Genomic DNA, 15,426 nt, shown 5'->3' with positions numbered 1-15,426 from the left:
CCATACTGCAATGTAACGCACACTTATCCGCACTGTAACGCCAACGCCTCGCTTCGTTTGGTTGAAAGGCGATTCGGTGTTTAATCCCTGTCCGGGTTGATAAGTGTTCTATGACCTTTATCACCTCAAAATGTTAGTCAAATGGATGATTCACCAGATCAGTGTAGATGATTGTTATCAATAGTATTCTCCTCGGTTATTTAAAAGATCTCCTTGACATTTCCTTGAAAATATCTTCAGTCAGATTCACAAAAAATATCTTTTTAGGTGCACCATTGGACAACTGTGCTGTATACCTCTTGGACGAAGAAATGAACCCAGCCCGTGAGTCGGAACCTGGAGAAGTGTGGGTGGCCGGTCACAACCTCGCCGCTGGCTATGTAGGCGCCCAAGGAGCTGATAAGTTCTGTGATAACCCACATGCTCAGCATCCAGGTTAGTAGCCTAGATCTAGTGGAAAAGGTACATCTTTGACGTGAATATTCGTGGCACAACTCTATTAGAAAGAATCGTTTTAGGAACACCTACCTTGGTAGCTAGTCTTAGGATATTTACTGATCGTCCTACCAAAGATCGTGAGCGCTGAAAAAGTTTGATATCTAGACACGCGGTAGCGGGTCAAACTAAGTTCAAGTAACAGAACTGGCAAGCAGCACCGTCCTTCTTTCTTCAAAGGACCAAGTAGGTAGGTTTCAGTCCACGCACGATCAATACAAATTCTAGGTAATTTCAACGAAAGCTATCGTTGGTTTTCAAACAATCTTAGAAGTGTTTTGGGGTATTCTACTTACTCTCTATTATTTTCTAGCTGTTACATATTTGATTGATTTTTCTCTTTCAGACTTCAGCCGTCTGTACCGCACTGGTGACTTCGGAGTCCTTCAAAAGGGGGTTATTCTGTACGCTGGCCGTACTGACTCTCAAGTGAAGATTAGAGGACACAGGGTCGACCTACAGGAGATTGACAGAGCTGTTGCTGCTGTTCAAGGGATTGATAAATGTAAGTTATAGGTTGGGAGAAGGAATACGAGTAGAATTAGATCAGATATTTTTTATTGCGCACCACAGAAACAGCATACATAATTTAGACGGTCTCGTGAAAAAATGAGCCAAGATCCACCACCATTACTTTTTGTCTTTGACTGTCTCCAGGCGTGGTCCTCTGCTACGGGCTGGAGCGCGGCAACCCTGAGATCCTGGCCTTCGTCACAGTACAACCAGAAGCAAGACTGGGCGCTCACCATATTGAGTCCAAGCTGAAGAACGCGCTTACACACTACATGATACCTCAGGTCAGTTACTTGTTCCTTGAACTGAAACCCTTGCAAAAAAACACTTATCCTCCCATTACAAGGTAGTATTAAAGGTGCAAGGCATGCACTTCATCAGCTAATACATTTCCAAGTTCGTAATGGATGTTTTGTTGTAGGTGATCGTGATTGACAGCATTCCTTTGCTAGTAAATGGAAAAGTAGACCGCCAAGCCCTTCTGAAGATGTACGAGAACACAAACAATAATGGTAAGTCTCTTTGCAAATAGTAGCACAGTAGTTAGTAGAGTAGGTATAATGTTCATGGTCAAACTAGATACAAGACTTGCAACAATGAGGACCATTAAAGAGACTCATTGGATTTCATTGGATCGGAAGTGGCCAAACTTACTGTCAGGTCGCAAATTACCATTAAGACCTCTGACTAGCCTTAACGACTACTACCAACATGATGTTTCAACGTGCCTTCCTGAGCACTTGTGATAAATTACCATATGCTCGGATTCGTCACTCATCATTTACCGACCGTGGCGTAGCTTGCTTAATCTTTGGAAATCGCCCCCAAAATACTGTCGCCACTGAACTACAAACCTTTCCTACAGGTTTAAATGATAATCTTCTTTGCAGACGACTCCACAATTCCTCTAGAGATAGACTACACGGGAGTAGCCCCTGAACACATGGAAGCAGCCAGGGTGCTCTTCGAGACGGTGGGCGAAGTCCTAGGTCGCTCCGTCAGGGGTGCTGTTAGCGTGCGAGCTGGCTTCTATGAATTGGGCGGGAACTCACTTAACTCCATCTATACTATTACGAGGTTGAGGGACAAGGGGTACTATATTGGTAAGTGAGGCTTCTGTCTATGTATCTCTGTTTTAGTCAGTGATACCAGCATATCACTTAAGAGAACAGAATGTGCGTAACAATGGTCCGGACTGTGTCTTCTGTTAATGCAAACCCAATAAACCAAAATTACTTTAGACATCTCGATCTAGGAGATGTGTTAAGATTTGTAGAGGACTTTCTGAGGGACCAATCAAAATCAAAATCAAAATCAAAATCAAAATCAAAAAATATTTATTCAGTTTAGACCACAAGTGGCACTTATGAACGTCAATAGAAAATAATAAAAAAAAGAAAAGGTAGCCCTTATGGGGCACTTTACATGTCTCCTTATCTTTTGGGCCCTACCAGCGCTTCGAGACAAACATATGAGATAAACAATGAGGTGAGAGGAGGAAAGTCATAAAGGATTCCAAAATCGTGACGGTTTGAAGTGCACTATGCGTATTATAATAGATACGCCAGTAGAATAGAAGAAAGATAATTGAAAGATGGAAGGGTAAATAAATACGTAGATCAGAACGGTAAATGCGAGTAAAACGTATGTGACTGCTTTGCCAATTGCCATTACTGCATTCAACCCTTAAGTTGTTCCCACTAACCGAGTTTACCCCTTATTTATCGTAAGTACTTCTTTCTCTACAGAAATCAGCGACTTCCTCAGCGCAGCGAACCTCGGCGAGGTGCTGTCACATCTCACGACCAGCCCCGACAGCGCTGCGGAGAGCCAGGAGCCCAAGTTCGGCGTGGAGCTGATCAAGGAGGAAGATGAGCAGAAGGTTATTGAGTAAGTGATTTTAAAAGACTACATTTTTGTATCTTTTGGATATCGCGACGGGATAGACGAAAATAAATCAGAATAAAGTGTAACCTAGGCTACACTTATTGCTTTTTTTTCCAGTAAACGAACAGACATGACATATCAATACTTTTTCAATAGTAATGTAATTTTTTTTATTCGAATATCTTCGTCCTAAATTCACTCATCACAAAAGGTAGGTATCATTCATTACGGACTCTTATGATCTATATGTATGTACCTAACTAATGGGTGTTTTCTAAGCAGAATAACATCAAAATAGAGCAGTCTATGTATCAAGACATAAGTAAAACCTATTCTGATTCTGATTACCTAGGATTTGGTTCAATAGTCCAGTGGACAACGAGGATCGAAATAGCATTCCTCGAATGTCGAAACGACAATTAGACGCCAACACTGATGGGCTAATATCGTCTTTAAGTTTATTTAGCGACTACAAAATATGTGCATATTGTCCACAGCATGATAGTGTCTTCGTTCTACGAGAAGGCAGAGTTAGAAGAATTCCTACGACACGAGATCGCGACGAGCGATTACGCGCACTGCGTCCACGCGTGCTGGCCGGCGTTGCTGCGCGCGCGCCTTAGCGTCGTGCTGAAGGATTGTGAGTCTTTTAATACAACAACATAGAGTCTATTTTCACTATTGTACCGATATTTGAAGTCCTGCTGAAGGATTGTGAATCTTATTACAAGCATATCTAGAGACTATCGCCATTATTGCACTTTAGGTTCCTAAAGTGTAAGTATGGCTCTAAACTACAATTTTGGGTTCGTCTCGAAATTGAATAAAAAACTGGGCACCATCAGACGATTGAGATTGATTGAAGTACGCCACTCAAATCAATGGGTGGGGGAGGCTTATGTTCAGCAGTGAACGTACGTCCTGTATCTGGAAATCTTGATGATGACGAATATGAAATATCATAAGATTGACCTGCTAGGCTAAACCTACATCATTTTAGGTTGTAAGTGTAATAAACTTTACCAAACTACAATCCTTAATCTCCTTACAGCAACCGGCAACCCAGTAGCAGTAGCACTCAACTTCGATGCTCGGGATGAGCCTGAAATTGAACTGGCTGGTGGTCTGGCCAAGATCATGGCTTTCTTGGAGTACGTAGAGGGATCTGTGAGGGACACCATGCTGCCTGAAGGGAAAGGTAAGAGGACTAATGATGACTTTTTCATTTGGGACGTCTTTTTTTTTGTGATACGAGGGTTAGGTAAACTTTAGTGGACTCTCCAAGATCATGGTTTTCTTAGAGTACGTGAAGGGCTCCATGACGGACATCATGCTTCCTGAAGGCCAGAGGGCTGATGATGACTTTGACATTTACCTCGACTATGATAAAAGATATGAAAAAGCCAAGATCGCCTTCTAGGAGTAACATAATTATATCGAAGACTTTGTAAGAGATACCATTTTGTTTGAAGGAAGGATCTAAATAGTTAAAGTTAAGACTTGCCTGAGCAAGTTAGCTATTAATTGGTGAGTAAGATGATATCTGGCTAACTGAAGAAATTGGAAATACATCCTCATAGTAGTTAACTGGCTTCTTTCCACCTCGCGTTGCCCTCTGCTGCGGAAGCTCCCAGGGAAAGCTTAGCCGCTAGTTTTTAAGGTACCCCTATGAAAACAAAATTCCTGTTATATGTTACCATAGGTGTCACTTATAAATTAGGGGTTGATGGTGAAAACGGGCATTGAGGTCCTAATATGTCCCCTAGATGGGGCAGAGGGCGTCCACAACAGTCCTCCATCGCGTTCGGTCTTGACCTTAGCATTCAATCTCGCTAGTGGACTAACAATGAAATAAATCTCACGAAAAAATATTCTATCTTCATTTTAACCACTTGCTCATCTTCACAGGCGCCATTCTCCACTCATTTATGATGGCGACCGACGCCAACCTAAGTCCTCGTGACAACGTGGCGGCTATCAGGGCTCTCGAACACGCCACCATCCGTATAGCAAGGGAGAGACGGTTCAAGGGTGTCTTCACTACTAATACCAGTCCATTGACTCAGGTAAGCTATGGCCATTAAGCTTTTAATTATGTCTTCGAGAAAACGCAACCTCAAAATCCTACTACTTAGTGGCAAATTAAGGATTTGGCCTACACTCCCCACGCTGGCTAGACCGGTTGGGTAGGTCTAAAATAATCTGAACATCATCAGCTTTAAATACGAGTAAAGCGTCAATTTTTTGGACTGACTGAAAGCGTCAACCATGCTTATAGTCATGGCATCAGGGTTTAAAATTATGATCCTTATTATTATCTTCGAATAACAATCGTACAATCAGAATCAATCTTTCTCAATCAGGAACAATCTTTCAGGTCTTTGAAACACTAGAATTTACACTTTCGGACCGGCCAGACCTTTTTCCTGTTTAACAACCACTATTAACTGATAATTTATTATTTTTTCTACAGCAACTAGGCACCGACGTGCTTGGCTTCCAGACCTTACTCGATTATCAGATCAACCAGTACGTAGACGCAAATGGAGAGAGGCCATTCGGCAAAGCTGGCGACGAGATGAGAGCCATCGTCTGCTGGAAACCTGTAGACTGAGTCACCAATCAACCTTAAAGCCCAGTGTTTAGACAGGAGAGTAAAGGTCATAGCAGATTTATCGACTTGAAAAGGGATCAACTCAGCCGCGCTGTTAACTGCGAGTAGGCGAGGCGTTGACCTTCGGTGCGGATAATAGTGTGCGTTGCAGTATGGAGTTTCATACAAAGAATATTGACTGCCTCGAATTGATGCGGTTACGATCCGTTTCCGGGTTGATAAGTGTGCTACGTCCTTAACGCGTATAGATTTAAAAGAAAAGCAATGGAGAAGATACTGTTGTATTATAGGTATTTTTATTTGGATAAAGTGTCAAGAAGATGTAGCAAAAGTTTAAAACAAGCTACCTATGCAGGACCTCTATAAGTAATTTAAGTTAGATTTTTAAACAATTCAAGCGAGATAATATTATGTAGGTCTTTACTACATAGGTATTTAAGTTGTAAGTTTAAGTTTTATTCGAAACTGCGTAGGTTTAAGTACCTATTAGGATATAAACTGTTTGTATCATTTTCTGCATACATTTATGCGCGTTTCAAGTTCAAATGTAACAGTAAACTGTCATTGGGTATTTTATGTAACTGTACACTCAAAAAAAATAATTTTTGATTAAAATAGATTAAACAAGAATCAAGCTTACTGCACTACAACTTACCTGTTGACCTTTAAACTCGTTTTACAATAATCTAAAAATAGTTTAGTCAGGAAAATGTTTAATAGTAATTCCAAACCAGTGTTATACCTAGTTCTACCTAATTTTAATAAAGAAGTAGGTACCTATGTGTATAAAAATATACGTAAGGTACAACCTAATAATGCATAATTTTATCTCTGTCTAAAAAGTTTAAAAAACTGTTTGCACTTTGTTTGTAGAGTAAGTGAATGAGTAAGAATATTTATTATGCTCTCTTTTTCCTTTTTTATAATGCCAGTGATGTTTTCTTATTTAATTCTTAGTTTTAGTATTATGTTTAACTGATTGATGTATTTGTATATCAAATATTTAGATAGCGTATTACGGTTGTAACAGCTGCTATGTTTCAACGAAAATGTAGAGTCTAATTAATATGTTGACGACTGACATATTTGCAAGTTTACCCAGATAATACTTATTTCAATATACAATAAAATATTAATGTAATATTAACATAATATCCTCAAGCCAGTGCAATGTTTAACAAAATTACTTGTATGTAAATACCTATCTATTTACTTATTTGGTAATAATATTCGCAATATTTTGAGCTAGAAAACCTTCCTACACCTATAATGTGATATTTACAATATTAATTTAAGTAATTAATTAGTAAGTAGTAGTTATTTGATAAGTATTTTTTAAGATAATAATAATAACATTTGCCTACTTGCCGTAGAAATAAGATAAGCTTTAAAATATTTATAGTTGAAGTTATTGTTTATTTTACTTTATGTGAACTATTAATAATGTCAAAATTATTATATTACTAAAGAGATAGTTTTTAAACATAAATTAATATGTACCTATACTAGATCTCTGTGTTATAGCTATAGTTTTAAAATGTTTTTTGAGCTATGGATTTAGTTTTAGTAATATTTTCCTATATTACGACACCTTAAAATTAAATAATAAGTACAACGAAGTGTACAAATGGATTGCCGGCATAAGAATGGCGAAAAATTGTATGCCAGCATTTTAAATTATTACAATATTTTTAGTAAGTGAGTACTCTGCTACCATTTAAAATTGAAACTAAATTTTATGTAAGCCAGTGAATGCATGTATTTACAAGAATAAAATGTATTACTGCTAAAATGTTTGTATTTTTATCATTTACTAGCTGACCCGGCGAACTTTGTTCCGCCTTAATGACAATAAATAAGCAGACTTTTTTTTGTTTCGAACGGGATAAAAAGTATCCTATGTCCTTCTCCTGGCTCTAAACTACCTCCCTGACAATTTTCAGCTAAATCGGTTCAGCCGTTCTCGAGTTATAAGCGAAGTAACTAACACGACTTTCTTTTATACAATATATAGATTTATATTAATTCTCAGTGCAAATAAGGTAGTCTACCAGTCATAGATATACAGAATAATAATAATGTACTGGTAGTAGGGTAAGAACATAGTAAAGAGTAAAAAATAAATAAGAAACAGGTGTGCTGTTTGGATATGTATTTTATTGCATTAAAATTGAAACATTAATTATTACCACATTTATGTAATATTTGACTATAAAAATTGACTAAGTAAATAACAATAAATGCATATTATTATTGTAATATAAAACATTTATAACAAAGAACTTATTAAAACCGTCAAAAATAATTTATTAAATGTAACAATGTAAATTCCTTTATAATAATCTAAAACTTTAGTTAATTATACATTATTTTTAAAATATAAATCATCAAAAATCTGTTTTAATAAAGTAAACTCAATAAAATTAATTTTATTCTTTTCAACTTTGCCCACTTCCGGTGATTTCGAGAGTCAAAGTCAAATTGACAATTTATTAGTAAAAAAATACTAAGTATTATACCTATACCTTAATGTTAATAAATACTTATTCTATTAACTATTTTCTAATTCGACTAGAACAAACAGCAGACTGATGCTAAGATATTAAAATATTTTCATCAACATGACATTGTAGATTTTAGGATAGTGGTACACTAGGTGCATTATCTGCAGTTCGATAAAATTCATTAAACTTTTAGAACATCAATTTACTAAAAATCGACACTATTATTGTAACATTGAATAGACATCGATCTACGTTAATAGTTAGTATGAACTAAAATTAGGTTTAATTTAGTAAATGTATTACATAGTTTGTTAGCTAATCACTTGTTAAAGGCTACTAAACACATTCTTTATCAATTTAGATTCGAAAAAGTCGCATCATAAATATCGAGATTTATAGTTTTACTTTGAAGTACGAGCAAAGCGAAGCTTTCGAATCTAAAACGAATAAAATAGTCTACAGACACAGAACTAAGTAAGTATAATATTGTCAATCTACCAGTAATACGGTGCCATATTTAAGATAAGTTTTCCAAATCATTTTGATATGAAATGGATGCAGAATTTATCCGTGTTTGAAATTGCTGTTGTCGTCTTTCACTGTCGGTGCCAGAATCTATCCTGTGCCCTGAGCACGAATAAATATCGTTCTTGTTATGGTAAGGTAATCGTTTTTTTTTAATTAAAATGGCGTCGTTACCTTTATGCAAGGAGTACGATTATTAAATGCGATGCAAGAGTTATTCGTGCTCAGGATTTGTTGTAACCATGTTATCCCGTCTAACAAAACCACGTCTTGACTGGCGGCTGGCCGTCAACGGAGACCTCATGTCAAATCGGGCCAGCGATCCCAAACTTAGTCAGGTCTGGTACATCAATATCATCTAGATTCTTCATTGACACGTATCCATCAGTCTTGATCGGCACGTAGTCGTCAGTCCCATCATTGAAGTCAACGATTGGTTCTTTAATCAGGTTGAGGTTGTCGAAGTCATTGGCGATGTTAGCGTCATTCAGTAGTTTTAAAGATTCTTCCAAAGCAAGATGAGTGCGGTGTTCAGGAGTGTGGCTGGTTGGAGGAGTTTTATCGATGTTAGCTGAGCGGCGGTTGTGAAGGGAATTGGTGTTGGAGCCCATGTATGGCGGCGGTTGCGGGCGGTTGTAGTTTCCAGCCAGGTTGGTGGTGGAGCGAGGGCTGTAAGGCCTGACCAGGCTGTTGTTGGGGCTATGAATAAAATTGAAAAGTGATATTTATGTTACCTTTACTTCACTATCGTATTGGGTTTATCTTGTCATGGCAGTAAAATGTTGTAAATAAACTAAGGTTCTGGTACACTTGCGTGAATCCACATGCGCGAAAAGACATTAGCACGAATGGATATTTGCCCGAACGATATTTTTGGGTAAATCATTCGCAATACTTTTATCTGCTTCGCACAAGTGTCTTACGCGCAAATGTCTTTCATGCAAGTGTCCTGACTGATATAATTGTCATGGAGTAATTGAAAAAATTATTGAGGACTTACCTAACGCCTAGACTTTTGTTGCTGGTGTTATCCGCGACTTGTGTTTGATCTGTGTTGCCCGTGCCATACCGACAGATTTCCACTTTACTATTTTTGTGAGCTCTGAAAATTCGTAAATTAATATTTTTTAGTCTAACATCAATTTAAAAACATATTACTAGGTACGTGAACAGACAATGATGTCATGGATTAATTTCCCAATGCATGCGAACAAACAATAAATATTGGATTATTTATTTAGAGGCTATAAATAACATTAATAACATAACTTGAATGTACAGAATTTACCTACTACACTTCGTAAAAAATCCAATTATAATTCACAAGTTGTTACTGTGTTAGTAATTACAAATATTACGAGTACACAACAAACAAAATTCAGGTTAATAATTAGATTATTTAGTAATGTAAGTCACGCAAAGTATTTCATGATACGAAATAATACCTCTTTCTATTTCTATAGTCAATGCACACGTGGAAAATGTTTTCTAGAAAATATTCTGACTCAGGATCTCGGCTGAAAATAATGGAAACCAAAAATAAAATAAAACGTAATTCCGGTGGTACCTGAGTACCTACCTAAACAAACAGTAATTGGGCATAAGATTATAATCGTGCACGATGATGCACATAATAATTAAGGTCAACTAGTAGAGAATGCCATAATATGGCATTAGGTTCGCTTTTTGTACTTACTTCAAATTTTGTGTGAAATAAAGTTTTATAATGTGTGGTTTCCCTGATAAAAACAATCGTTCAAAGTTGACTATCGAAGTTTGTACGAGAAAACACTTTATGGTAATATTTCATAGGCGTTGTATACTTACACAGCCGCATACTGGAAGAACAAGACGCCAGTTAACGTAGCGACCGAAAGCACCAGCATCGCCAGCGGAACAGCCATGGCCAGTGCCAACTGTCCCGTGTAGTTTCGTTTAGGCAGCGATCGCTTGCTGGGAGCAGTCCACGCGTCGTTGGTTGACAGCGCTTTAAAAGACTTTGCTGACTTGCTATTGTTGGGCAACTCGGTCAGGTATTCGAGGTGCTCGGTGGTCCGGTCTTTGTAGATTGTGTTGTACTGGAATGAAATTTGTTTTATGCATAGTTGACTGGCAGATAATGCCACCTGGCATTAAGTCCGCCACTGTACAATTGTATGTGCAAAAGTGTAAATAAATAAATAAATTAATAAATAAATAGATGAAATTTTCTTCCATCGTTTAGGTTTGATAACTGAGGTGACTGAGGACCTATGATGGTGGCAGCGTTAAAGATCTCAATAATATTAATATCTATTTGCTGTAGCTTGAAATCAAAATATAAAATTAACTGTGATTATTATTAGTGGTAGTGCAGGGCCGGTCTTTGTGGAAATCCTTGGGGGAGGCCTTTGTCCTAGACTGGATGTCATTTGGCTGAAACGAACTAATATTGATTAATCCCAAAACTCACCAGCTCAAAGTTGCACCAGTCCAGAGTGAAGCCAGCATCCCTGAACAGTCTCTCGGATGTCGTTCGCTTGTACTCCCTCGGGCAGCTGGGAAGGCGAGATAGAGGGCGAACCTCCTCTCTCAGCCACTTGAGTTGAGTGGAGAAAGGCATTGAGCTGCCTAGACGAACCACTAACCTGTAAAAATATGTTAGCTATTAATATCTCAGAGGTTAAACCCTGGTAGATCTGGAGACATGTTTTATCAGCAGCAGTGTAGAAGCATAGTCTTTAAGTATTACTTGATATTTTACATTTATTTGCTCGTAAGTTCGTAACTTTAACTACTTACTTAATTTCTATCAAGAAAAAATAGGTTTTATTGGAAAAAAGGTGACTTTTTAGCTATTGCGAGACATAAAAAAGGAATTTCAATTCATTACCCTTCACCATCGCTGGGTCGCAGCGGCAATCGAGCCCCTAAATCGATGGCTGAAGCCAGAAACGTCGTGTAGAGGTCTTGGCTGCTTTCTGTCCAGAGCCTGGTCTTCAGGATGTCCTTGAGACGAGTCATCCTGAAAATATTTAGAAAGTTTTAGCGGAAATCTCTTAAAAAAACTGAATCAGGTGGGTAATTTATTACGCACTGGACCTACCTGTGATCATCCAGTAAATCTTCCACATTCAGATTGTCGATCTTCAGTTCAACTTCATGTCGCGCCATGCTTTCCTTCGGCTGTACTTTGATGGATAACAGAACTCTTCGAGTTTCATAATCTTGACGATTTAGGCCTATGACTTCCAACTGCAAACAAAATTAACATAGTTAAATAATCCTATTACGACAATTCCTATCTTCTTTGTTCTGTAGTTGCGGCATATGACGTATTTTTTAACGATTTAGTATTCTATTCGCATACGAAATCGTTTAAATTGCATACAAGTTGCTACCTGTGTAATTTTAGGCCAATTTGTATGCGATTTGGAATTTTAATGAATAAAAATTATCTTCCTGATGTCAGTCTAATCGTGAAGATCGGACTGACTATAAATTTTATTAAACGTTTATTTTAAAGTCCATTTTATATGTATTCAGTATAAATTACAATAAAACACGTGTAGCTATTTAAAAATAAAGTTTAAGGTAAAGAAATTCGAAATAAATAATAAATTGTCTTGGTGTATCCCCATCCTAACTTTCGAATTATTGACATTTGCTACCAACATGACAAAAAAAACAATTTCCTGTAATTTGAAAATAATTAGGCATTGATACTTTACGGTTATCGGTTTGTTGGTCCCTCGAGGTGGAGTTCCGAATATGAATCCCGAGTGGTGTCTTCCACTGTAGATGTAACGAAGCCATGACGGTAACTCAGGTTTCCCGCGCATTGCTGCATGAAAACGGTACTGCTGGTCGAATTCTAGAAAATGACGCAAAATAATAATAAACTATTTTACAATAGAATGGTCCTACTTTAATATTTATATTAAGTAGTTAACGAATTTGCGTAATTGGATAGTTGTTATACTATAGTTTATTTAAAAACATAACCCTCCTTCTGGCGCAGTCGGGTAAAAAATAAATGAGCACAAACCTTGATAAGTCCAGTTAAACAGATTGGGGCTGATGGGGATCGCAAACATTTCTGTTTCAACAGCATTGTGAACGTGCGTCGACGCTGTTGCTGACGCTACTATCAATAACGTTAAAAACGTATCATTCCCCATTTCGGTAACCTGAAAAAAAAACAAAAGAATTCGGTTAATTTTCCAACTTTTTTTAAATCCTTAAAAAAAGTAAATAAGGGAAGTTACGTCGCTAGTTTTTCAGTTTTCAGCGGCCAGTCTTACCTACATAGTCTGCTAATGGTCAGTATTTAGTAACGAACGGCTCACGTCAAAAGCACTGGTACTAAATAAAAAGATGCCGACCCAATTCACCAACAGAAACAATTAAATCGATTTCTATTTTAGCTGTATACAAAAAGGCTACTGGCTGAATACGGTCCGCACATGTGCAGTACGAACGCCCCACGGATGCACAGGGAGGGATTCACAGCGCAGGCGTGCCTTCGGTTATTGATTTTTCAGACTTTAGTACCCATCTAGCTAGATGCATAGAGTTATTTATAGATCTATTTTTCCAAACAATTGATAGTAGAAAACATTAAGCCCCTGACACTAAATACGACACCATTATACTGCCTAGAAAACGATTGCAGTAAATTTTTGTTACAACTTTTATTTAGTTCTTGTCAAAGAACTTTATAATAATGTGCTATATTATAATTTGTGCAATTTTGACTTCAAACTGGGCTTAATTCGGGAAGAGCATAGTTTATTTATGGCAACTAATATTAACAAAATCCGGAACTTTCTTAGAAATACAAACAACGACATAAATAAACTGAATACTAACATTCATGATGATAGCTTCAGATTAATGATGCTATATTTATTCACTGTGATCACTATTCGATGCCAAGACGAAAAACAAAAAATATAACATCTTAGTTACGTTAAACTTCCGTGTACGTTAAAAATAAGCAAGTCCGTCCCTGAAAACGGGGCGTGACGTAAATCCTGAACCGACGTCATTGGTTATAACCCGACCAAATTAGGATGTTTCTGTAAAAAGAAAATTACGTTCCGTTACACGGAAAAGCTGATTTATAATTGTATAGCTTTTTAAGTTTTATGCAAAACACTCAGAATAGATAATGTATTTGTCGATAATATTGAATGCATCAATATACTATTACACATTTTATATGCATAAATGAAAAATCACTCCAATTTCACTGAAGTTTTAAAAAAAATCATACTCATGAAGCTAAAGATAAAAATGGAGGCCAGACTTAGAATACCTACTTGAAGCACAACCTATGTATCACTATCTCGCTCTCTGTGGGCAGGCTCTCTCTTTCTAAGTAGGGTAACCTTTTATTTATTTTTCTCAGGACGACAAAGACTGATTTACGTTTAAACAGTGTGTCTTGATAAAGTGCACTTAATNATTTTGCAGCGGCTGACAGATTTCATAATTTTCTTTGACAGGTGACAGTTAAACCATAGACAATTGCCATATGAAAAACACGCTTTTCCAATATTTTTGTTTGCCATGAGATTCTGGTACACCTATAACAATGATCCACTGTCAGAAATCACGAAATAAACACTTACGCGTGGAATTTTATATCACTTCCAGGACAACACGAACTACCGCAACCACGCACTATACAAATTTGCACCATTTCTTCAGACAAAACAATGATAAGGTCCCTTGAAAAATCTCAAACGAAATCAACTGCATAGTAAACAACCGCCATGATGGGCCGGATTCGGCCGATGTAGCCACAGTACCGATACCTCAGAACTTCGGAATTGTAATTCCCTGATNCAACGTACCTACCTGGACTTTCATTTCATTTATCACCTACGTTCACCCATCGACCTACATCGCCTACAGTGTTGAGGAAATGGGAGCCTCATTGGGAAGACGAAAAGGGTTTTAATGTATGAGTTAATGATCTTACATTAGTCATTTTAGAAGCTTCTGTTCGTTCAATAATCTGGAGACGCTAAGCGATGGAAACCTTTAGCACGGAGTGGAGGAAAAAAAGGCCATATTTTTTAATTAAACTGTATTTTCGGGGTCTATCTATCCCTCTCGCACAAAGCGAGATGCCGATAGACTAAAGAACATCCTCCACCACAGTGTTACAAACGTGACAGAAATTGTAATAGGGATGTTTTCTGGGTAAAAAAGCAAGAGTTTTAATTAGTCCGTCAGTTAGCTTTCAAAAACTACTCGACACGTATTTTTCACTTTTTAAAACTAATGAAAATGACAAGAGATAAAGCGTGTCAAAGTTCTAAAGAAAAGGCCCGTGACGTCAGTGAGTGCGTAAAAGTGGAGCACTTTGTGACGTCGCGCGGAACTTCAACGCACTATAACTTTGTTTGATTGACAATTAAAAATATACGTGTCCAATATTTTTTTTTAAATTGACGGACTAAAAAATTTTTTTTAGGAAACTAGCCTATTCTGTAATCGTTTCGCTCTGGCATTTATTATTTGTTACTTCCCTCCGTGAAGCGATTTCGAAATTAAAGCACGTAGCTGGTAGACTAAAGAATACGTAGTCTAACATTGTTCTATTACCGCTAATTGCAGGCACCAGAGATGAAACCAAGCTGTCTAACATCAAAGAAGCGATCTCGATATTCGAGAAGTTCTTAGACGACTTCGATTCTATGCATCTGAGCAAGCAGAATAACCCGTACTTAAGTCTGGGCATCGTCAAGACCGCTGCCAAGCTCGCTGAGAACGTGTCAGAACAGCAGGTACTTACATCAGAGTTAGAGAACTTAATGTAAAGCCCAGTACGGCTAGCACGAACAACTTTCGAGTTCAAATCGTTTGCGTACTCAAATCGCCATCAAAAGATTTAGT

General features: G+C 37.5%; 2 protein-coding genes across 4 annotated transcripts in view; one reads left to right on the top strand and one right to left on the bottom strand.

Moving 5' to 3' along the window:
- e (nonribosomal peptide synthetase ebony) overlaps positions 1 to 7,233 on the top strand; it is a 45,965-nt gene extending 38,732 nt beyond the window's left edge. Inside the window, exons 8-17 of the mRNA XM_028301330.1 lie at positions 268 to 435; positions 842 to 1,000; positions 1,153 to 1,292; positions 1,430 to 1,520; positions 1,899 to 2,111; positions 2,757 to 2,898; positions 3,393 to 3,535; positions 3,947 to 4,093; positions 4,804 to 4,961; positions 5,369 to 7,233. Coding sequence (XP_028157131.1) covers positions 268 to 435; positions 842 to 1,000; positions 1,153 to 1,292; positions 1,430 to 1,520; positions 1,899 to 2,111; positions 2,757 to 2,898; positions 3,393 to 3,535; positions 3,947 to 4,093; positions 4,804 to 4,961; positions 5,369 to 5,509 — 1,502 coding nt within the window. The 3' untranslated portion in view covers positions 5,510 to 7,233. The remainder of the gene's footprint in view (positions 1 to 267; positions 436 to 841; positions 1,001 to 1,152; positions 1,293 to 1,429; positions 1,521 to 1,898; positions 2,112 to 2,756; positions 2,899 to 3,392; positions 3,536 to 3,946; positions 4,094 to 4,803; positions 4,962 to 5,368) is intronic.
- Positions 7,234 to 7,545: 312 nt separating this feature from the next.
- On the bottom strand, positions 7,546 to 13,535 carry Scgalpha (sarcoglycan alpha). Of its 3 annotated transcripts, none has more exons than XM_028301331.1 (10): positions 13,390 to 13,535; positions 12,566 to 12,707; positions 12,249 to 12,391; positions 11,624 to 11,772; positions 11,411 to 11,542; positions 10,991 to 11,165; positions 10,366 to 10,616; positions 9,984 to 10,055; positions 9,539 to 9,640; positions 7,546 to 9,237 (listed from the first exon to the last, which is right to left on the bottom strand). In XM_028301331.1, exons 1-10 carry the CDS (start codon positions 13,393 to 13,395, stop codon positions 8,844 to 8,846), a joined length of 1,566 nt encoding a protein of 521 aa, XP_028157132.1. In that variant the 5' UTR covers positions 13,396 to 13,535; the 3' UTR covers positions 7,546 to 8,843. The 3 variants fall into 3 exon arrangements, with proteins under 3 accessions (XP_028157132.1, XP_028157134.1, XP_028157135.1); XM_028301333.1 differs by lacking the exon at positions 13,390 to 13,535 and adding an exon at positions 12,822 to 13,021; XM_028301334.1 differs by lacking the exon at positions 9,984 to 10,055.
- Positions 13,536 to 15,426: the final 1,891 nt, after the last annotated feature.

Source organism: Ostrinia furnacalis, unplaced genomic scaffold (genome assembly GCF_004193835.3).
Source record: "Ostrinia furnacalis isolate ACB-3 unplaced genomic scaffold, ASM419383v2 OfSCF0912, whole genome shotgun sequence".
NCBI lineage: Eukaryota > Metazoa > Arthropoda > Insecta > Lepidoptera > Crambidae > Ostrinia > Ostrinia furnacalis.
The sequence above is the reverse complement of the archived record's forward strand: the minus strand, read 5'-3'. Positions and strand labels throughout refer to the sequence as shown.

What these genes read in the sequence shown, in the direction of transcription:
- Scgalpha (XM_028301331.1), bottom strand. An exon ending in ACTGGTGCAACTTTGAGCTG is followed by an intron (nt 10,617 to 10,990) that starts GTGAGTTTTGGG and finishes ATTTCATTCCAG; the next exon opens with TACAACACAATCTACAAAGA. An exon ending in TTCTTCCAGTATGCGGCTGT is followed by an intron (nt 10,056 to 10,365) that starts GTAAGTATACAA and finishes CATTATTTTCAG; the next exon opens with CCGAGATCCTGAGTCAGAAT.